Consider the following 24,529-nt stretch of genomic DNA (forward strand, 5'->3'; position numbering starts at 1 on the left):
TCTTTTGGACTAAATATTGTACACTCTTACAAAATAGTTCTTCAAGGGTTCTTTTGTAAAGACAATGTTTGTGTTTAGAACCATGAGTTATACATAGAACAATTATCATGCTTAAATGGCTCTTTGCAAGGTGAAATGGTTCTTTAGATTGAGGAAGAATGTGTTGTATATGGCTCTGTATAGAACCTTATTGTACATGGTTCTATGCAACACCAAAAAGGGTTTTTCTATTCTGTAAGATTTTGACATCTTAAGAATAGAAGAACCGTATGTAACACATTCTGCATCAATATGAAGAACCATTTCACCATGCAAAGAACCCTTTAAGCATGCAAACAGTTTTGCACTTGCATTTAAACATGAAATTGTTCTATATAGATCTCATGGTTCTGTATGTCAAGCTTGTAATAATAGAAGAACCCTTTGGGGGCTACATAGAACCTTTTTCAAAAAGGTTTTATGTAGAATCATCTACAACACATTCTCAACCATTCTGAAGCAAATAAGCATGTCAATGGTTCTGTATACACGCTTAAAAAGATGGTTCTTTAGTAAAAACAATGGCTCTATACAGAAACATAAACGCTCAATGAACTACTAGCATGCTAAAAAGGTTCTTTGCATGGTGAAATTGTTCTTCAGATTGATTGAGAATGTGTTGCATATGGTTCTATATTGCACCAAAATGGCTTTTGCTGTTGTTGCAATGTCAATCTAGTAAGAACAGAAAGTGCTATGTTCAGAGAACCATTTAAGCATGCAAATAGTTTTATATAGACCTCGTGGTTCTAAACAGAACCATTCCCTTTACTAAAGAACGCTTGAAGATCCAGCTCTGGCCAGTAGAGAGCGCGTGCGAGCAGCTTGGACTAACAGAAAAAAAAACAAAAAGGCAGTCACGGTGAGCTCCGCCCCTGCCGCATGTGCTTCAGCGTAAGCCCCGCCTCCCGCTGCCTCTCATTTGCATAAAATGTGTGTCAGTAGGGCAGCGGTCGACAGCGCTCACATGCCGCGCGCACATGCCGCGCGCCTTCAGTGCAGCCGCTTTCAATGTCAAATCAGTCCAAAGCGTCTCGCCTCCAAGGCAGCCAATGAAAACGTGAGAAAGAACACAGAGCAGAGAAAGAAAGGAGGAGGAGGATGAGGAGGGGGGGTGCACATACACTAGACACTAGAGGAGCGTGACAGTGAGAGCAAGAGGGCGTGAGTACATGAGAGAGAGAGAGAGAGAGAGAGAGAGAGAGAGAGAGAGAGAGAGAGACGAAATAATCCTTGGCACACACACACACACAAAACAAAAACAAGAGGTTGAAAGGACAGGAGGAGGAGGAAGAAGGGGGGGCAAATCGATGGCATTTGAAAACACCTGAAAGAATGTGCTCGTGCTCTTTGCTCGTGCATACAGTGAGGGACTATTAGTCAAAACAGCTCTGTGCATGTGTTGACAGCTGCCTAGTCTGGCACTAACTGGTGGTGGTGGTGGGGGTGTTTCTTTAAGGAGTTACTCTACTGTACATCAGGATGCCTCAGCTCAGACAAGTTGAAGGGAGCGAGCTGTGACGACGCTCACCTGAAGGACACCTGCGTTATTTCATCAAAAGCAAAACAAAAACAACAAACAAACAAAAATCAACTGGGACTCACCTGCATGGATGCAGGCAAATTAACTTAACGCACGTTCAGATTTCCTAACTCTGTCCAGGAGGAGCATCCTGCCAAAGCCAAAGACGCGATGGACAACAGTCCAGGTGAGTGATGCATGCACGGTTAAATGCGAGAAGCCAGTGTACGAACGAGGTGGACAGTCTTATGTCATGCGTAGGCAGTTTATCTACCGTTACATCTGTGTATGTTGTGAACAGGTAAGCAAAACTTGGAGCGTCAGTTTAGTCTCCCAGAAGTCACCCCTGAGTGAACTAGCAAGTTCATATCAGATAACGAGGCTGAAGTTGGCATCTTGTTCGAATTCCCCGTTCCACCTTAAAAGGTGCAGTAGTAACTGCAGCTCTATTTAAGGTGGAACGAGAAGTTCAAACGAGAAACTGGCGAATACGCTTCTTTTAGATGCTGAGATGCTGTTTGTTTTAATTTATGATCTTTAAAGTTCTGTCCATTTCATTTTGGCTGCCGTGGTGTCGTCACTCCCCATTCCCACAGCCACTTCCTTCCTCGCTGCATGTAAACAAACTCACGTGCGGCTCTCTGCTCCCTTTAAAGTTCCACAGCAGAGCCTTTTAAAATATTTAAGCCGAGTTTTTTTAATGTATGCAATGCTAGTTTTACCAAAATAACACTGGGTATGTTTATCCCATTCATGCCCATTATATTTAGTGCAATAAAAAAAAATGCCACCCACATTGACGGCTCTGATTGGTCTAAAGTGATAAAATTTGGTAGACTTATGCCTTAGATGGATATCTAACAGTAGCCGTTTGGTTTCTTTTGGTTCCATGTTATTTGCATATTTTAATCCAAATTAAATTTGGATGCCCAGTTGTTTTGTTGATCAATGGATTAATATAATGTGATGAAAATTCACTTTGTAGCCATTTACTTTGATGGATTGGAAGCATTTCTTCAAATCTGTGCTATGAGAACATTTCAGACATGGTGAATAGTGGGTTAAGGCGTGCTCGGCTGGTTCTGCTGGCGACCTACTGCACGTGGGTTCCACAGAGGGGCTGGGCTCTGAGTGAAATCCCTAAGCTCACTTGGCCGCTATTAAAGGTGTTTCCCTTCTGTGACCTCAAACCAGGTTGGCTTGTTTTCCTGCCTCGATTCATTAGAACCAAGTCACGCTCCTTCACCGGTGACTCCGTTTCCTTCAAGCGGTGGACACGCTTTTTTAAAACTGACCCCAGCTCCCTGCCCCTCTCCCCTCCCTTCCCTTTCTCTCACTGCACGTGTGGATTGTCAGTGACAGCACATGCTAAGCTCCAACATGTGAGAATGCTTTGATGACTACCTGGAAAGAATGGATGGACCAAGGCTGATAAACCTGATGATCTCCAAAGTTGAGGAGATCTGTTTGTGGAGGAGTCATCAACACATTTTGGCCTTTGCTGAATAATTTTAAAAGTACTTGAGCAAGATTAATGATTTTTTTATGCAAGCAACATACACATCTGCTGCAAAGATATTTTTGATTCCTGCAACTACCATTTATGAACAATTCAGCCAAAGGTGGCAGGAGTGCAAACATCTAAGGCAAAGTAAATACAATTCAATACAAATCTTTATTGAATGAACCAGACAAGCTTGGCAACCCAAATGCATAAAAATGTGTGCATGAAAATAAATACGACTTCCAAAGAATTTCAGCACAATATCAAATTTGAGAATTTGTGAACTAGAATTAACATGAATGTACACAGGGTTGATATGGAGTTCTCTGACTGTGTACTTTGGGAGTCTCAGATGTAACAGTGTGTTAAACTAACCCCCCCATTTGGAGGCTGTACTTTAGCCTGTCTAGCTCTCACTATGAGCTGTTTATCTGCTTCTAAACGCTGCTATACAGCTCACTAATCACAATCACTCAGGATGGAAAAGTTACTTTTCAGTCTTAAGGGTGAATCAGGAGAAAGACTTCGGAACCTGACTAAATTCACAACTTAGTCAAACCTGTTTAGCTACATAAAATATTCATGTTACATTTATGTTACTCTTTCTACTTTATGACATACATATCATGGTGGCAAATGGTGTCCCACAACTGTGAGGTCCTAGAAATGAGCCCAAAAAGCATGATAATTCTTTCGGAATTTGTTGTTGTTGTGCATGAACAGTCATGACTTCACAGACGCGAAAGTATTATTTTTATTGAAATCACCATTATATATATTATACATTTATACATTTATATACAAATTACATATCAGCATGTATACCCCCACACATTGCCTGATACTCTTAGGTGACACAACAATGTTTGTTTCATTTTGTGTCATCTTTTCCAGATGCAACATACAGCAGTGATATATCTGATACAGTGTCTGCTGCTGGTAGCACAAATGGATACAATGCATTCAATACATTTTGAAATGAAATATATTTAATATGTACAAAATATATATGCATGTAAATTTTTTATCCAAATGGGAAGAAACAACACAGATATATGTCCTACATGTGCAGTAAGAATTTTGGTCACCCATATGTAGCCCACGTTGCTGTAAATTCTCACTGACAACACTAACAATACAAAATACAAAAGCGTGTTAGCTTCTGGCTAGTACATTAGTCTGTGGTTGGGATATTACCTCTGGCTAGTGCAACAACTCATGGATAGAACATTAGCTTGTGGCTAGCGCCTTAGCTCATGGCTAGAACATTAGCTTGTGGCTAGTGCATTAGCTCACGATTAGCTTGTAGCTAGCGCATTAGCTCGTGGCTAGCACAATAGCTCAGGACAAGCCTGAATGGATCAGGCTAAACTTCACTGTGCCTAGTCACACTGTGTGTTAAGGATGTTGGATGCTCTAGTAAACTTAGAATGGAAAATGTAACATATTTACATAAAGCCTGCTTTCAGGAGCTGCTTATTTTTGCAACATAAGAAAAAAAGATTGAATTTAGACGCAACACACAGCTGCTACCTGCTGTCCTTTATTAACTGCGGAAAAAAAGCACAGACCATCAATGACTCAATGCCAACAATGGCTCTGTTTAGAGCCATGAGTTATGTATAGAAGCTTAAATGTCCCTTTGCATGGTTCAACTGTTTTCTGGATTGATGAAGATTATGTTGTATATGGTTCCATATAGAACCTTGTTCTATCAAAAGGGTTCTTATATTGTTACCAGCAATAAAAGATGGTTGTTCAAGGGTTCTTTAGTGAAGAAAATGGTTCTGTCCAGAACCATGAACACACAAATAACTCTTGGTATGCTTAAATGGTTCTTTGCATGGTAAAATGGTTCTTCAAATTGATAGAGAATTGAAAAGGGTTATATATAGCACCCAAAAAGGTTCTTCTAGTGTTACAAGCTTGACATTGTAACAATAGAAGAACCCTTTTTGGTGCTATATAGAACCATCTACAGCATTCTTCATCAATCTGATGAACCATTTCACCATGCAAAGAACTATTGAAGCATGGATTCTTAATAGAGCCAATGCCTTTACTAAAGAACCCTTGAAAAGCATCTTTTTCATTGTGTGTGCTGGTGTTTTCTAGCAGTGATCTGGGCATTAATGGGTTAATAACGCTCTGAGTCCCTGTATGGGGGGCTTTCAGCCCCTGTCAGCACCTGCCTCTTTCAGATTGGTGTCATTAGCTCAGGCTCAGGGTTATTAATATCACCGTTCGAGTGTCAGCAGCATATTTTCGCTCCTCGGTGGCTTGTTTTTCACATGGCAACAAAGCTTTGCCTAGGCATTGGGCACGGCAGGCGCAGCGGGGCAGCCCGCCTTCTCGCGCTTGCCTGTAGTCCCCGTCACGTGGACGAGCTCCAAACGCCACGTGCCACGCGTGATTTCCCGAGCACGCCCCCCTCCTTCCCTCCCTCCCTTCCCTCGCGCTCGTTTCTCATGCAGCTCGCGCACTCGCTTATTCCGAAAGACTCTCTTGTTTAGATCCAGCGGTCAGTGGGTCATAGACTTAGTCTAATGGAACCGAGCTGTAGGTAGAACCTGCCTCTGTTATCGTTCTGTTTAACTGTACACTCTTAAAAAGATGGTTAAGTAAAGGGAATGGTTCTACATAGAACCATTTCATGCGTAAGTGGTTCTTAGCATGCTGGAATGGTTCTTGAGATTGATGGAGAATGTGTCGTATATATCTCTATATGAAATTTGAAAGTGGTTCTATATAGCACCTTCAGTTGTATAAGCTTGACATCATATCAATAGACGAACCCTTTTTGGTGCTATATAGAACCATTTTCAAAAAGCTTCTATATAGAACCATATGTACCACATTCTCCATTGATCTGAAGAACCATTTCACCATGTAAAGATCCACTTAAGCAGGCAAATGGTCCTATATAGATCCCATGGTTCTATAAAACCACTCCTTTTACAAAACAACCTTTGAAGAACTGATGATCAAAGGGTTCTCTGCATCGTTTAAAGTGTTCTTCAGATTGATGGACTACGTGCTGTAGACGGTTCTCCTTTTATTATGATGTCAAGCTTATAACAATAGAAGAAAGCCTTTTGGTGCTATATAAGGACACTTTTCAAAAAGGTTCTATATAGAACCATAGACAGCACATTCTTCATCAATCTGAAGAAGCTTCCCTTTGTAGAACCACTTTTTATATATGTACTGTTTAAAGAAAGCCCTCAGTAACAGCAATATTATGTATTATGTGAGGTTAATTCTCAAAGACTGAGTATTCATTATACAGTATGGATCCACCCCCCACCCCCATATACATTATATTGTGGGTTTGTTGACACACAGCTTGTGTGCATTTGGCTATACATCTAAATTGCCCTTCAGTTCATCATATACACTGCCCTGAAAACTGTGTACACACTGAATCATTTACAGAACATATATTTTACCTGTGAGGAAAACACCAGCTGAAGACCAGCGTGAAGTAAGCTGTAGATATCTCAGCACTGTTAGAGCAACCTGCCCCGCTCCACATTAAGTGTACCTCATTTAAATAGCCTGCGAGGCTGATGAGGATCGACTGGAGGCAGGAACAGAGCAACAAAATTACACGATATCCTACAAAATTGCTACTATTATGCGCCATTGAATGCGCCGTTTAATGAGCTGCGCTTCCAGATAAAGTAATACTGCCCTACTTTCTCACAGCGGCTCCTGGCTCTCCACACGCTCTTAAGAGGGGAACAGGAAGGCAAGAAATCAATTGGCCTGCATCAGGACGATCAATGATGAAACTTCGGTGTCATTAAGTGTGCAGCTTGCTTTTAGCCATCAGATTATGAATTCGGAATAAGGCCATGCTTAAAAGCACATCAGAGTGGAAAAACAATTGGTATAGTCAATATTTATAAGCCTACTAATGTATTTATTTCCTCAAATATTTCATCCCTCAGTTTCTAAAGTTGCTGAACCTTTTCTGGACTATATCATAAACAACACATTCACCGTTAATCTGAAGAACCATCTCACCAAAGAAGTGGTTCTATACAAGTGGTTCTGTATAGAACATTTTTGAAAATGGTTCTATATAGCACCAACAAGGGTTAATCTCTTGTATACAAGCTTGATGTTGTAACAACAAAAGAACCCTTTTTGATGCTATATAGAACCAAATACAACACATTCTCCATCAATCTGAAGAACCATTTCACCAAAGAACCATCTAAGCATGCAAGTTGTTCTAAATATAACCTTATTGAAAATGGTTCTGTATAGAACCAACAAGTGTTAATCTCTTGTATACAAGCTGCTTGTCATAGCAATAGAAGAACGCTTTTTGGTGCTATATAGAACCATATACAACACATTCTCCATCAATCTGAAGAACCATTTCACCAAAGAACCATCTAAGCATGCAAGTGGTTATATACAGAACCTTTTTGAAAATGGTTCCATATAGCACCAACAATGGTTAATCTCTTACATTCAAGCTTGATGTTGTAACAGTGGAACCATATACAACACATTCTCCATTTCACTTTGCAGTACTGCATTAATATTATTAGTGTGCACTGAATTTACACAATTAAAATTGTGTCCATCAGTTGCATTAAACAAAGTTGCATCTTCTAAGAAGACTATCAGCCATCAAGGATATGAGAAGGCACACCTGGAAAACAAGTCAAGCTTACAGAAAGAATAGGGTGGAGTTTTTATTGCTGCAGTGACCTTTCTACATGTTTGTCCATAACACCCTTACATGTGACTCCACACATATGACCGTCAACATATTACTGTATACATTAACTGGTGGGCTACAGATAAGCACTGTAAAGATAAAGCAAACCCACTGAATTGCAGGCACTTTGGAATGTTAAACAACCTACACATACACAGTGTAAAAAAAAAAGTGTGTTTCGGACGTGCTTTGCTGAACGATTGCGTGGTTGGAGGGTCATCAAGCCCACGTTTGGCTACGCTGAGCTTTCCTAAAGTCTGGAGAGACGGAGAGATTGCGCTTTTGAAGAAAAGAGATGAGGAGACAATCTGTTATCAGTGATCTCAATGTAACTGAACAGAGGGAAGAGGGAACATCTGTCCAAGTCAAAGAGGACTGGACGTGTTTACAACAGCCCAGTTCTCAGATCTGTCCACCCATAATCTCCCATACTGGACAGCCAAACTGAAAAGGACATGTTAATTATGTCTGTTCTGTATGTATGTCCAAAAGTATCTAGATAGCCTTTGTAATGAGTGATTCAGGGTACTTCAAGGCTGCTGACGGAGCTTGTAGACTCTTAACAAAGATGGTTCTTCAAGTGTTCTTTAGTAAAGATAATGGTTCTCAATAGACCCATGAACACTCAAAGAACTTTGCATACTTAAGGTGAAATCTTTCTGAAAATGGGTCCATATAGCACATGAAAGGGTTCTTCTAAGCTTGACATCATAACAGAGGAACCTTGTGGGGCTGTATCATATACAAGCATGCAAGTGGTTTTATACTGAATCTTTTTCTGAAAATGGTTCTATGTAGCACCAACAAGGGTTAATCTATTGTATACAAAAGAACCCTTTTTGGTGCTATATAGAACCATATACAACACATTATCAAGCAATCTGAAGAGCCATTTCACCAAAGAACCATTTAAGCATGCAAATGATTCTTTGAGTGTTCATGGTTCGATATAGAAACGAGTGTATAACCTCCATAAAAGAGATTGGAGACACAGCATATAAGCCCAAGGTCACCATACCCCTTGACGTTTTCTAAATAAATTTAAATTTTTATCATTTTTAATGTAGAAACCGTGTCATTCAGATGGTTTGGTGTGAAATGGTAAGATTTCTTTACAGTGGTGGTGATAAAACCAGGGGTTGCCATGACTACAGCACAAATATAGACATTTTATTTACTATCCAAAACGTGTCTTCTGAGTTTTATTGTTGATGATGGTAAAATAGCGAAAAATCTGAAAATAACATTTCTTTGGGGACTACTTTGCCTCACTATGCCCTGCATGTATCCCTCCACCATGAATGAATTTTAGGCCAAAGCCTTCTTAAATCTATCTTAAAACAATTTCTCAGACATCAGGCAGTGTATTCATAACCATTTAATGTAATAACTTTCTGTCAGGTAGCTTTTAGAGGTGGACGTCTGGTTCCTATCACCACCACTGTGAACAATTCTGACTTTGCAGCATTTCACACCAAACCACTCTGAATGACATCTTAACCCATTAATTATGCAGATATTTTGACCATCTTTTGGACAGAGGGAGCCGAATGAGGCTTCATTTGATGAGATTTTCATGACCCCCCCATGAGAACTGGACGTGTTTACAAGAATAACAGCCCAGTTCTGAGGTTTATCCGGCCATAATCTCCCACAGTGGATGATTTCTGAGGCTGGGCTGCAAAGGACTTGCTAATTATTTTGTCAAATGCGTCACATCCACTCTGCCATAGCACTGCAGGGGTGCATTATTACCATGCAGTGAATTTACAGGATTAAAATTGTGTCAGTCGGTTGCATCAACACAATATAATCAGCTATAACGCACTGCAGGCTATAACGAGGCAGATGCAGAGCTCACATTTCACTTTCTCTATCCGGCTCGACCAAAACAAGCTCGTATGGCGAGCAAACGTGACCGTCACGTTCTCTCGCCCGCCCGCATTTCCGGTGACTCCAGGCTACACATACGGTAGCACGACTTTAAAAAAAGCGCTCTACAAACGTGACCGCCGAGCTCTTATTATTTTTTTAAGTGCGACTGTCGTCTGTTACACGGGACTGCGGAGAGGAGCCGCTGAGCCGGGGCGGGAACTGTGTCAGGAGTCCATGTGAGTCGGCGGTCAGGTGGCTGGCAGCTCGAGCGAGAGCTGCGGGCGCGCGGCCAGGGGAGGGGCGGGAGCATAGCGCGCGCGGGGGCTGGCTGTTTCAGAGCTAGGCTGAAGCAAGCGGCCACGTGAGCTCCGGGGCGTCTCCAAGAGCGACGCATGATCTGAGATGATGGAGGAGTTCAGGGAAGGTGGAGTGGAGGAGGAGGAGAAAGAGGAGGGGGGTTGAGGGGTGAAGGGAAAACATGTGAGTAATGAGACGTTTCCGAGTTTACTTCCAAAGAAGAGGCGCGGGCTGCTTTCGAACATTTTGTTCTTCCCGAACTGGGACGGAGAAAATGATGTTTTCATCCCCTCTGTTCCAGATATCGGCCTCGCCCTTACAAATGGTAGAACATTCCGGAGCACATGCAGGCTCTCACTACAATACAGCCAGCGTGCAGCGTGTTCCCAGAAGAACTGCGTGTTAAAAATATCCGGATGCCTATTATTCTCTTCTCTCTCTCTCTCTGAGTCACTTTTTAATTATACCTAAATATCTCTCTCTCACACTTACTCTCAGAGACACAGTGACTGTTAAAAATACTCTGAGTAGCCAGTTTATCAGAAAGACCTACTTTTTTGCCTATTCTCACTGGCCATTTTATTGGACACATCTACATTGTGCCTATTCTCACAGGCCATTTTATTAGAAACACCTACCCTGTACTCACCCTAACAGGCCATTTCATCAGAAACACCTACTCTGTGCCTACACCCACTGGCCACTTTATCAGAAACACCTATCTTGTGCCTACGCTCACTGTCCATTTTTACTGGAAACACCTACTTTGGCCTATGCTCACTGGCCATTTTATTGGAAATACCTACCTTGTGCCTATGCTCGCTGGTCAATTTGTCAGAAACACCTTTAATATGCCTATGCCCACTGGCCACTTTATCAAAAACACCTACGTTGTGCCTGTTCTCACTGGCCATTTTATCAGAAACACCCACCTTGAGCCTACCCCCACTCTGGCCACTTTATCAGAATGGACTTTGTAGGTTTACAGTTACAGACTGTAGACCATCTGTTACTGCACAGCAAATTTGCTGGGTTTTTGACACACTATGTACAGTACTTAAACATCTCTCTTTCTTTCTGTCTCCCTTACTCTCCCCCCTCAAACACCACAGGAGGAAGTGTTATTTTATATGCCAGCTCAACAGGCAGCGCCAGCCCCAGCCCGGGAAGCCCTTCAAGTGGCTATCAGACTCAGTCGCCCTCCTCTCACTCGCAACCTTCTTCGCCAGAGGAGGTCTCCTTAACTGAAATCGGCGCTCTCAAGCAGAGAGGGTCCAGCAGCAATGCCAATGCAGCGACTGGCACTCCACCCTCGCCCAAGCTGGTCTTCCAGTTCCCTGAAGTGAGCAGCACGCCTGCAGTCAACTCCATCAGCTCGCCTGTGACCACGACAGGCCAGAGTTCATACTCTCATCCACTGGTGGGCAAGAGGCCATGTGGGTTTACTGGAACTTTCACAAGTAAGTAAGACCTTAAAGCGATAGTTTGGCCAAAAATAGTCCGGAATGATGTTTCTGGTCCTAAATGACGTGCTGTTATCTGTAAACATGGACAAAAGCACAGCCTCAGGGTGTGCTAAAGTAGATTAGCATAGCTAAAACAGTAGTAGAAGCCTACTGCTAAAATACTTTAGTCCATGTGTATAGATAACAGTGTATTACACCCCGGATAGCAGCATATATCAGTCAGCTGGATTGATAAGGTCGGCACCCTGCTGACTGTTGCCGCTTCTGGTCCACCCTCGGACCACCCAGATTATTGTCCTGTTTACAAGGTCTAGTTATTGTATTAGTTAACTGTTTGGTTTTTAATTTCTTCAAAGAGATTTTGTGACTTTTATATTGGAAAATGAACTAAGACAAATATTACAAACTCTGAGTGAAAAAAATGACTAGACCTAATAATTTATTTTGTTAAAAATGTTGTTTCTGACACTGTGTTGAATGTTAAAATGATTTACTAGACTAATTTACAAAGGATAGCTAAAGAAAGGAATGGAGGGGAAAATAAACGCTCAAAAAGTGGCCTTTGTCTAATAGTCTCCTTAACCACCAGTGGGCCGCCCAAAAAACGCTGCCATTAGCGCCACTAGCGGGCCAACAGTAGCCCACACTCTTCTTATGATCTGGGAAAGTGTCCTAAACCACATAATCAAGTCTGTCTGAGATTACTAAATTATGGTTTAGGCATGCAGTTAGCACTATGCTAACCTGATTTACATAAGCTTCCATTACTTGTTAGCTAGCTCCAGTGCTAAACCTAAGAAGCAAACTTGAGAATATATACATCTTGGCTTATTATATTTGGGGTAAGGGGTGTAAATTTGATTTAAAGACTTCTTTCATATTTGCATTTTTTGTTTTATATCATTAGCAGAGAACACTCTCTCTTTCTATCATTCTTGCTAATCAGAGGCTAAAGAGCTCAGTCATTGTGTGTAGCATGAATAAAAGATGTAAGTGCTGCTTGCACAGGAGTGACAATGCAGTCTTCATTATTGGAGACTCTTCCTTGTTGATCCTTACTCTCATAAACATTTGTATCAGTTTCATAGTGAATAATTCATAGTAGCTACTGAATAATTAAGATAAAACACTGAACCACAAGCCTGGACAGCAAGGAATTAACGCTCTGTTTTGGGTTGTGCTCTGTTTGTGTGATCAGAAACAGGTGGCATGGTGCTTCTGTGCAAAGTCTGCGGTGATATTGCGTCTGGGTTCCACTATGGAGTCCATGCATGTGAAGGATGTAAGGTAAGGACTATAAGGACCTTTTTTATTTGAACAGTAGATTTTAAACACTGAGAAAAAGTGAATTTACTTGCGTATTGTAGTTATAGATGAGTTAAATATATTATACCAACACAGTTATTGCCAAAAATATGTAAGCTGTGCTGATATGTCTTATTCACATAGTAATGATGTACACATTTAAATCAAGTTAATTCAGTACATCTTTTTTAAGTGTACTGTGAAATTCTAAGATTACTCCACCTAGTTATTCTGATCAATTGGATAGATAGCGGATAAGGAGTGAGCGATATGGCAAAGATATTGTATCACAATACTTCAAGACATAATGCACAATATTTCACTACAATATCATTTTATCACATTATTTTGGTTTTCTGAGGTTTAATAAGTTGGAACTGACACAATAGAGCCTGACACATATTAAAACATATAATAATAATAGTAATAATCCTACATATACAATGATTTTTATTCAGTGTATTACAAATTGCACTGCTCTATATATAATTAAAATATCTAATAATGCTCACAGTTATGTAGTTTTTAAGTACTGACGATGTCCACGATATGCCAAGAAAAGCGGATTGTGACATAATTTGTCACAATAACGATAACATATTGTCATATTGCCCACCCAAAATGGCTGCTACACTCTTAAAAATAAGCAACTAAAAAGGGTTTTGTGGGATGATGCCATAGATTACCACTTTTTTTTCTCTAAAGAAGTTTAATGATCCTTCACATTATCTAAGGGTTCTATTCTAATTTCTAAGACCATATATCCAAGCCAAGATTACTTTTGTGCATCTTTATTTTTAAGAGCGTAGTCATCTTTGACGTTACACCCAGCTATGTGTTCATGCTGACCTCTCCTTCTTCTCCTCAGGGGTTCTTCAGGCGCAGCATCCAGCAGAACATCCACTATAAGATGTGCGTGAAGAACGAGAACTGCTTGATCATGAGGATGAACCGTAACCGATGCCAGCACTGTCGCTTTAAGAAGTGTCTCTCTGTGGGCATGTCCAGAGATGGTAAGATCTTCCATCTCCAGAACAGGAACGTTATAGAAGAAGAAGAAATGGTCACGCGTTCTTAAAGGTGCCAGAAAGGGTTCTTTGGAATGATGTTATGGAACAACCACTTTCTGTTTTGAAACCGAGATGTGAATGGAAAGGTTCTACACAGATGTTTCTTCAGTAAAGAAAATGGTTCAACATAGAACCATGAACACTCAAAGAACCCTTTACGTGATTAAAGGGTTCTTTGCATCCTGAAAGTGTTCTTCAGCTTGATGGAGAATGTGCTGTAGATAGCACCAAAAAAGTGGAACAATAGAAGAAACATTTTTGGGGCTATATAGAACCCTTTTCAAAAAGGTTTTGTATAGAACCATATGCAGCGCATTCTCCATCAAGTTGAAGAACCCTTTCATGATGCAAAGAATGAGTTTTCATGGTTCTATTTAGAACCATTTTCTTTACTAAAGAACTCTTGAAGAACCTTCCTTTTTAAGTGTGTATACAAATCAAAGTTCTTTTCCTAGAACCTTACACCCAAGCCTAGAACCATTAAGCAATGTTTTAGCATTGTAATGTAAGTTAATGTAATGACATTTTATTCCAAGTAATTTGGGATCATTTATATTGGTCCATTTGTCATGCAGTCTTGAAAAAGGGCCACCAATGGTTCTTTATGGGAGAACCACATTTAGTTCATGTTTGAAATAGCTGTTTGAGTGTGAACAATTTTCTAAAGGTTCTATACCAGTTCCTAGATGCTTTACATTATGTGGAGGTTCTTTCAACTTTACAAAGGTTCTTTGCCTTTACATGTCTCATTTACAAAGGAGCTCTCCATTGAAAGGCTTCCTAGGGAACCAAAAGCGGTTCTTCTACATCATCATGCAAAGAACCCTTTATGGCAACAACATTAACGCATAATATTGCACTTTATTAATGCATTAACGTCTGTTTTATTAGATTTCTTTGAAAGTTTGTTCACTGCTATGATTCTGATCTGTATTTAAGAAGGAAAGAGATTTCATGCTCAGACTTACATAATTTTGTCAAGAATTTAATACATTATAAAAGTACAATAATACAGTAAATAAACTGAAGGATAACATTCTATTAATGCAATACGATGTTTTATTCAAATTGAGATCACTAAATCAATACGGTGCTTCACTTTTTCAGTGTAGAAAGAGGTTTAGTGTTTACTTCTACTCTTTCTAACCACACACATCTTTTTTTAGGCGAATGTAGATGCTCTTTATGTTTGTAAATGAAGACCCTTGGACTGAGGGGGGATTACTCAGCTCAGTGTAGTTTGCATATGGCAAAGTCCAACACTAAAAGTGCTCTGCTTGCAGAATTCACCACAAAATACTGCTACACTTTTTCTGAATGGCTAGCAGTCGGCTTTTGACTTGAACGTACAGTTCTAGGAAAAGTTTAGCTTTAAAAAGGTTCTCCAAACTTCCAAATTTCATTTACAAAAGTGGTTCTACTATGAACCCTTTTTGGCACCTTTGTAGAGTATAAAGACTGTCAGACCGTTCAGTCCGCGGTCCGTACAACCCATAAGTGGAAACTGCAGAGCTGCAAAAACGGCCCATTGTTTTTCTGATGTCAAAAACACCAACTCTGTTTAGCTTACAGCAGTTTAGCTCTGCCCATTCACGCTGAAATTATAAGGAGTGTTTCAGCCTAGGCTGCTTTTTGAATGAGGCAGGATACAGGGCAACCAATCAGGACATAGATCATTTCCGTAGGTCAGTCTTAAAGGCACAGTAACACCCTTTTCAAGATAGAAGATGAAAAAATGGCATTTTCTGGCAAATAAAGTCACACACAAAAAATAAGCACAAAGTTTGTGCAACCCTAGACAAATTCAATGTTGTGTTGATTTTCTACGTGTGAATAAGTTAACACATCCCCTACAGATAACACACTTCTCCATATTTTATTGCACAACTACTGTTTTTTACTGAATTTAACATATTGGGAGAAAAAAAATTAAACATAAAATGTGGTCTGCGCAAAAGTTACGGCACATTTTATTCTTTGTGTTAAATAAATATGTGAAATAAATACAAATTGTACATTAAATGTGCAGAAAAATATGAAGTATGTACCCCTATTGCAGGCCATATATCATCAAACAGGGAAAATGGGCTTCTGATCAACTAACAGCAGCGCTACTATAAAGCTTCTTCCACCTATAGCACTTCCTCCACTTTGTTGCCCCACATTCACTCTCCTTTCTTCTTCTTTCTTTTTTTTATTTTTCTGTTTCCTACCGTTGCACCTGTAGACACTGATTTATTACAGTGGGCACTCAGAAGTCCCACAAGTCATCATTCAAGCCGCAAACTGTGGAGAATTGTCCTTATTTTGGGAATTGGGAGCGCGCAGAGTGCCCCGTGCCGTGCCGCACACAACCCCCGCAGCTTGCGCTAACGTGTTTTCAGGACTTCATTTCCTCCACCTTGTAGAATTAATTAAGAAGCGAGAACAAGCGCTAAATTAATGAACAACAGATCACAGACTGTGAAAGCCATTATTTTGGTATAAAATGAAATGAGCATCTGAAGTTTTCCTGACTGTGTCCTCCAGTATTTGCTGCCCCACTAGGACACCGCAGTCTCCAGAGAGCACTGCGAAGTGTGCTGGTAATAAATCATTTTTTTTCTGGAGCTGCAGTACATATTTAGGTGACCTAAAAAGCTGGAAAGCAAAATGACATGCACCATAATTTATCAACATCACCTACTCGCGTGCCCTTGTTTTCCACTGCCCACTCCTACTGAACCTGTGATTACAGCTTTTACAGGTATTTTTAGTGTAGAAAAGCACTTTATTCATGATTTTACTGCAGTATGTGCACATTTTATCTTGACTAATCCTGTTCCCCTAGCAATCGCTCACCTATTGCAACCCAGTGGGTGCTCTTAGGTCTCTGAGCAACGAGCTAAGATTCCTCTCATGCTGCTTTTAAAGCTGACCCTTTACCTCGTAAACCTGTTTCCCTTCCCAGGTTTGCAGTACTGGTTCCCTAATCCCTTATCCTGATAACCGTCACTCTGCAACCAAAACATCCTGCGTTGCCACGACACATGACACGCCCTCTAGCACACATTCACCTCTGTGTTCACCTCAGTCAGTTTGTTAAAAGATTATTTTCCATTTATAAAGCCGTACAGTTTGGTGTAGCAATATGAGTGGACAAAATTAGCTTCATCACAATGTATTTATTTTAATTTAGTGGCATTATTTTCATCATGTGAAGGGTAAAAATGCACTGAACAAGAAAATCAAGTGAACACAGTTTCTGATTTTCATCGCAGTCGTCCGGTGAAGGCTAGAGATAATGTATATATCACTGCTGTCGGAATAAAATCTCATGTCTTCTCTTACAGGAGAAGGAAGAACACACTTTAGTTTTAATGAAAGTCAATGGAAGGTTTTTTTCCGAAAGCAGTGACATGTATACTACTGTCTAGAAGTCTTAGGTGCCAAATTATTCATCTTATCTTAGGTACCTAACTTTTAATCTAGATAGTATGTGTACTAACAGCCTCTACACTTCTAGGAAGGCTTTAAACTAGATGTTGGAACATTGCAGTGAGGATCTGATTGAGCATTAGTGAGGTCAGGTACTGATGTAGGATGGTCAGTTCTGGATCACTCCAACTCATCCCAAAGATATTGGATGGAGCTCCATCACTCCAGAGAACGGTGAATGGAGAAGTTCCACTGCTCCACAGCCCAATGCTGGGGGGCTTTATACCCCTCTAGCCCATGCTTGCTGTTGGCCATGGTGACCTCTCACGCACAGCTACTCCAGAGCATCCCATTCTATTGGTCGATGCTTCTCTATGGAGATGATAAAAGCTGTGTGTGCTCTTTAAAGTAGCCAGGTTGACTAATTAGAGGGTCTGTTTGGATATTTTTGTGCATGTAGTGCATTTTTTACCAACCTATATTGCAGTTACTTCCTGGAATCTTTCCCGGCATAATCCAGAATGAGACATTTCTCAATTTAAAAAGAAAAATGCTTATCTGTAAGAATGCAACAGTGAAGTCTACAGTGAAGTCATTTCTAATACCTACATGAAGTGGTCACACACCATTGAAATGCAGATATTTTCTTTGTTTGCAGTTTGAAGTACATTATTAAAGTTCTCTGTCTGAAACATCTATCCACTTTATTCTAGTTAGCACCACTCTTCCATGTCAATCACGCTATCATTAGCTGTTTTCCACAGTTGGCTCATTTAGCTCTTCACCGCAGGTCGTCCTCTCGTGACCCTTCACCTCTTGGTGATACTCGTTTCTCTGTCCATCACCCTGTTGCTCGTCTTCCTCACTGACATCACCTCTGCTCTTACTGACCCAGTGACCCACTTCCCCGCAGGAGAGAGAGAGAGAGAGAGAAAGGAGGGGGAGATGTAGCATACAGTAGCAGGATCCATAAATAGCACTGCCAGTGGAGGTGAAGCGATGGAGACGGAGCAGTGGGGGATGGGTAAAAGGAGATGTATTCTCCACCATGATTTCAGACAAATGTGGCCTCGTCTTATTCTGTTACTTACTATTTTATGTTATTATGCAATAAGTGGAGTGATACTTTCAGTGGGTTTAGTATTGTGCCCTACATGCCATTCAGTACACGGTTAAAGGACCTACATTCTACATTTTTCCTGTGTATTGTTTTCCCAAGAGGTCCTTTATAACCACTATAAGGGATTTATGTCCCAAAAACAGTCATAATTCAGTCATCAGGCCTCTTATTATCACTTAGATTTATGTTACTGTGCCTTTAAGACTGATACATGTAAATTAGCTCTGTTCTGATTGGCTCTGTATTGTTCCTCATTCAAAATGCATCCAGGCTGAAACATTCAGTGTGAATCGGCAGGGCAGAACTGCTATATGCTCAATAGGCATGGGTTTTTGTGACATCACAAACACAATGACTTATATTTTATATACATAAATATAACAGATCCTAAACTGTTCTGTGAAAAATCTGCAATTGTTATAAAATCTTTGTTTAGGTTCTTCGTACTCACAATTCCACTAAAATGTTCTTTAAAATACCTTCTTTCAAAGAACCCTTTTTTAAGAGCGTACATTAGACAGTATAAGCTTTATTTATGTGTAAAAATTCCAGCTTGTATGACAGTGGAAGCTCGTGCATGCACTGCCCTTCAACATTTTAGAGACATCCAGTTTTTCAAGTTTTTTTTGTTTATTCCAAGTAGCTTGTTTTCTTTACTGGTTTACAATAACCTTCCTTGTTAAACCCTACAGAGCTTATTAAAAGAAAAATGATATCACACAGGTAAATATTTTTGGTAATAGACAGTGCTGCCTTAGGAATAAAACCAAGCCTCACCCATGTTAGGCTCTTGCTGTGATGTCAGCACTCAGATCTTTCAGGTGTGTGAATCATGGGCCAAAAGAGTTTCAGTAGGTGTTTTTCGACAATAGTTTGGAAATATCATTTTGCAGAAAAGTTGCTTTGTCATTAACTTAACCTTTTTGAGTATTTTCTTACTTATTATTAAAATATCTTAAAAAACAAAACTTTTAATGGCCAGTGTGCGAGATCAGACATGTTTATAATAGCTAATTGTGAATAATACAGTTAATTTAGGAATGCATGACAGTATCAGAATCCTATCAGTATCAGCGAGTAATGGCGTAGAAAAAATATTAGACTGCTTGTTTAGATTCAACTGATATTTCGAACAGATATTTAATAACATATTAATTGCACTTCGGAAGAGCAGAACCTTTAGGTGTTGCTGGGTTACTGCTGAGCTATTTTGGCCTTGGCAGACAATTCCCAAATTGGACCAAAACAAAATGCATAATAGCTAATAGTTATTTTATGACGTTTACTTACATAAAGTAATTTTCTCTTTCCCTTCCTCTCCCAGCTGTGCGTTTTGGGCGCATCCCTAAGCGGGAGAAGCAGCGGCTACTGGACGAGATGCAGAGCTACATGAACAGCCTTAACGAATCGGCGTCCATGGACATCGACTCGACCACGCCCACCGAGGCCCCACCCAGTCCCCGAGAGGGCCAGTCCGAGGAGGCCATCGGTGCTGTGTCCCAGGCTTATCGCAACATCTTTGTCAATGGGGAGGAGAAACTGGTGAAGATAAATGATAACAGCAACACCATTAACAACAACAATAACAACAACAGCAATCCCTCCTCGTTCCGAAACAGTCAGCCTCAGGACTCTGGATACGCTCAGCCTCATTCCCACACCCCGGTCGCTCCGCAGCCGCACCCTGCCCACTCCGCATTGACGGCAAACTACGAAACCCAGACTCGATGCCCGGTTGTTCATCATGACAACATCCCAACAACCCAAACCATCGACAACAGCTGCTATAGTTACCCACAGCCATCCAGTCAGAGCCAAGGAAGTCCGCCTTCTCAGAGCTACCCAGCCAATAACAACAGCTATCCTGGCGCTGAGACCAAGGGTCAAACGTCCTGTCCGTGGAGACTGGCTGCTGGAGCTAAAGTTCTGGTGTGTGTTTATATGTGTATTAAACACTGAGGGGTGGATTAAGCCTTAGAAGTAGGGCTGGGCAATATGATGATATTTTATCATTATCGTGATAAATTATGTCACAATATGGTTTTCTGAGCATATCGTGGATGTCATCAGTGCTTAAATAACACTGACTAAATTACTTATGTTTCATTACAAAGTGAGCATAATTAAACCTGTTAAATTAGATTTAGTGCAGTGCAGTTTGTAAAACATTGAATAAAAATCATTGTAGTTGCAGACTTATAATTATTATTATTATTATTATTATTTGTATTTTTCTGTTCCATCTTTAAATCTTACAGAAACGTAATATCATGATGCAAATCATGTATCGTGAAGTATCATGATACAATGTTTTTCCATATTGGGCCAACCCTACTAAAATGTCTGTTATCATATTTGCCACATTTTTCTAATTTCCAGCAAAACAAACAGACTGAATGTAGAATGTTAACAGAATAACAGTAAAATTCATTACATAACTAAAAATGTTATTAATTGTGTGTAACTACACTCTTAAGAAAGGGTTGTTTAGTTCTGTTTAGAATATTGAGTTCTGTACAGAACCATTTTATGCTTAAAGGTTTCTTTGCATGGTGAAATGGTTCTTTAAATTGATGGACAATGTGTTGTATATGGTTCTATACAGCACCAAAATGGGTTCTGCTATTGTTACAAGCTTGACACCCTTTTTGATGCTATGTATCACCATTTCACCATGCAAAAAAACATTTAAGGATAAAATGGTTCTATATCGAACGTACTGTACTAAAGAGAAGAACCACCTTTTTATGTGTTTAATCTTGGACTACATGCTATTTAGTCTAGGCTTAAACTAGGTCTGGGAAACCAGCCATTAGTCACCCAGTTACATCAGAATTGAACTTGACCATCTCCTCTCTCTGTCCTCCAGGCGTGTCCTCTCAACGCATGTCCCGTGTCTCCAGCTGGTCACTCCAGTCAGCAGGTTTGGGAGGCGTTCTCACAGTGCTTCACTCCTGCAGTTAAAGAAGTGGTGGAGTTCGCCAAGAGCATCCCCGGCTTCCAGGCTCTCAGCCAGCACGATCAGGTCATGCTGCTCAAGGCAGGGACCTTCCAGGTAAGGGGCCTTATAATCCACTGATAGAACTTTTTACCCAACAGATAAGCAGGTGGTGAAAGTCTTAATATGCTGAAAAGGCAGTTTTGTGTCTTAGCTTTGAAGGTGCCACCCACAGCTCTTCAAGTATTGAAAAAAAATTGCAGTCTACCCTCATGGGCTGTTTTATCTGAAAAAACCTACCGTGTAGGTGCACTTTGTAGGTCTACGATGGACTGTAGCCCATCTGTTGCTAGAACAGATACGCCTGTAGAATTAGTGCAACACCCATTGATATTCCACTGTCGGGTTATTATCACTAGGAAAAGTCAGCTACCCAAATAATATCTGATTATTGGTGGTCTTATGGTGGTCTGTTTCCACTGATGGACGGGATAGAGGAGCCTGATGAATTGTGCGGCAACAGATGAGCTACATTCTGTTACTGTACACCTATAAAGTGCACCTGTATGGTAAATGGTGAAGGAGTGTTTATTTTGATCACATATTAAACATAGAGGTATTTTTTCCATAGAAGTGCAGTTAAATGTATCATAATTTCCTAATATAGTTATCTGTGTCGTCTCCAGGTCTTGATGGTGCGGTTCTGCTCGCTGTTTGATGCCAAAGAGCGGACAGTGACGTTCCTGAACGGGCAGAAGTATCCTCTGCCATCTCTTCGGGCACTGGGAATGGGCACTCTACTGGACGCCATGTTTGAGTTCAGCGAGAAGCTGGGCAGCATGGGGCTGGAGCCAGACGAGATGGCGCTGTTCATGGCTGTAGTGCTGGTGTCTGCAGGTGTGTATGCATGTGTTTCTGAGGCTAATTGGCCATGACAATCAAAGTTCTGCTTAGCAGTGAAGAAAAAAAATCTTGTTTTTTGTCTGTCAAATATTATAGCAAATAGTTACAACAGCGTTACGATACAGGACACATTCAGTAACAATAACAACACACCTTATGGTGTTAGCAGATTTTCTTTTTGCATTACTGCTATTACTGAGTGAGCTCAGTTCATACTGGATAAAAATCACTCTACAATAATTAAACTATCACACTATAAAAACTACACACATTGCAGATTCATACTGGATTAAAATGTAATCTTAATGTAAATCTCTCTGTTTTGACAGATCGCTCAGGCATCTCTGACATGGCTGCCGTGGAGCAGCTTCAGGAGGACCTCATCGGTGCTCTTCGGGCCCTGATCACGCGTCGACGGCCGGATGACAGCGCACTCTTCCCCAAACTGCTTCTGCGCCTGCCTGACCTCCGTACTCTCAACAACCTGCACTCCGACAAGCTCCTGGCCTTCCGCATCGACCCCTAGATGGGAAAAGCAGCGAAAACCAGCTCCTGCGTGCAGAACTAAGCTGATACCTTGATAAGGGTAAGCACGCAGTGATGGTGATGCCTGGATCTGACTCTGAAGTCAGAGATAGCTTAAGACAGAAGTGTTGATCCTTAAGTCGAGTTACTTTGGGCACTCCAGACTCGCAATCACCACAACCAGCGAAGACTGCAAGGCAGCATTCCACTTTTACACAAGGGCACCAGACCTGGAGGCGTTGGACTCTTCTAAAGAGAATAATGACTTTTGATGGAAGGGAGATGTCAGAGTCTTCTCCTACAATGTTTCTTCCAATCCTCTCCTGCTCTGGCTCCACCTACTCACCATCATCTGCACCTGTGTCTTGTTTTTTGGACTCAGCAAGAGACTCATAAACTCTTTGAGATGTCTTGCTCATGTAACTTGCATCACTAAGCCATGTTTCCCCCATTCCTTGTTCCTCACGTTCTTCTGGTGGTTCTTGCATTTGGCCTGGATCTTCCTGTGCTTCGACCCTTTCGCCTGACCTTATAATGGTTCATAGATAAGCTACAAAAAACCTAAAGACTCCCTTGCGCTATAGGAGATGACAAATTTCGCAAATGGAACGAGCACCTAGTGGACCCAAAATGTATTACAAGACAAGAATTTAATTAGGAGAGATGCTTTGGTTCCTTTAGAGATGAATTTATTGTCATATCATTTAGCACAAACTCTGGGTCAATATCAGAAATGTTTGCAATCATCAGCAGACTTGCGTGCAGCAATAATTTTCATTCCGCACATTCTGTAAATTGATACACATCATTAAAGAGGTCATAGTAATATTCTGTCAGTCAAATTGTGTACTAAGAAACATGTATTATAGTTGGAATGTTTGCTTCATTGTTTCTTATCACTGAATACGACGGTATGATCTTTGTATGGTTTTAACAGGGGCTGTTTTTTTTTGTACTAGGCACTAATTGTGCATCAAGGAATGAGTTCTCATGCTGTACATATTGTATCTACGTTATTTACAACTACTCTAAATGAGTACACCCTAGTTTGTGATATGATATGCAGTTGTAAAATTGCAAAGGAACCCTCATTTTTTTTGGAGGGAGTCTCTTTTGTATGGGAGCTGTATTCTACAAATGTTCTTCCTCCAAATTCAGTATAATTCGACACTAATTCAGTAGGGGTTCTACCTTATCCATACACACCTCCATAGGCATGTACAGTGTTAAACTGGCACACATGCGGTCTATCTTTTCATCTCGGGTCAACTAAACCTTACTTAGTGTTCAGCTCACCTTCCACTCAGATGTAAAATGTATATTTTGTAAATGTGTTATGTTTATCATCTTCCATAGAAATGAAATATGATATTAAACAAGATCACATCATGGGTGGTTTTGTCTTCCTGTGTCTGACTGCATATTTCAGCACCCTGCCTAATCCTGTTGTGGCTCGCCATGCTCAGTTGTTCTGAATGCCAGCGGCGAACAGTGGTAACCTGGCAACCGCTACTTGCTGCTCATGCATTGGAAAATTAGCAGCAGCGGAAAACTGAAAGTAGTGATAAGTATCTAATATCTGGGTGGTGGGATTGGAAAAAGCACAGTACAAGCAGTGCCACTGAATTCTGTTTATATAATATGGCCAAAAATATCCAGACAGACCTTTAAAGTAGCCAGATCCACTAATTAAAGAGCATACACAGCTTGTATAATATCCATAGAAAAGCATTGACCAATAGAAAGGGATGTTCTGGAGTAGCGGTGCACGAGAGATCAAAGTGGCCAACGGCAAGTGTGAGCTACAGGG

The 24,529-nt window shown here is 40.7% G+C and overlaps 1 protein-coding gene across 1 annotated transcript; it reads left to right on the top strand.

The window, feature by feature from the left end:
- The first annotated feature begins 1,187 nt into the window (after positions 1 to 1,187).
- Positions 1,188 to 24,111, top strand: nr1d4b (nuclear receptor subfamily 1, group D, member 4b). Its single transcript, XM_036559958.1, has 8 exons — positions 1,188 to 1,748; positions 11,088 to 11,435; positions 12,640 to 12,728; positions 13,615 to 13,759; positions 19,678 to 20,282; positions 21,223 to 21,408; positions 21,978 to 22,188; positions 22,524 to 24,111. The coding sequence occupies exons 1-8, from the start codon at positions 1,733 to 1,735 to the stop codon at positions 22,718 to 22,720; spliced, it is 1,797 nt and encodes a 598-aa protein (XP_036415851.1). The 5' UTR covers positions 1,188 to 1,732; the 3' UTR covers positions 22,721 to 24,111.
- The last annotated feature ends 418 nt before the right edge of the window (positions 24,112 to 24,529 follow it).

This window comes from Colossoma macropomum, unplaced genomic scaffold (genome assembly GCF_904425465.1).
Source record: "Colossoma macropomum unplaced genomic scaffold, Colossoma_macropomum, whole genome shotgun sequence".
Taxonomy (NCBI): domain Eukaryota; kingdom Metazoa; phylum Chordata; class Actinopteri; order Characiformes; family Serrasalmidae; genus Colossoma; species Colossoma macropomum.

Excerpts from the sequence above, each read along its gene's own strand:
- nr1d4b (XM_036559958.1), top strand. Across the intron at positions 11,436-12,639 it reads GTTTACTGGAACTTTCACAA|AAACAGGTGGCATGGTGCTT; the intron begins GTAAGTAAGACC and ends TTGTGTGATCAG. Across the intron at positions 21,409-21,977 it reads TCAAGGCAGGGACCTTCCAG|GTCTTGATGGTGCGGTTCTG; the intron begins GTAAGGGGCCTT and ends TGTCGTCTCCAG.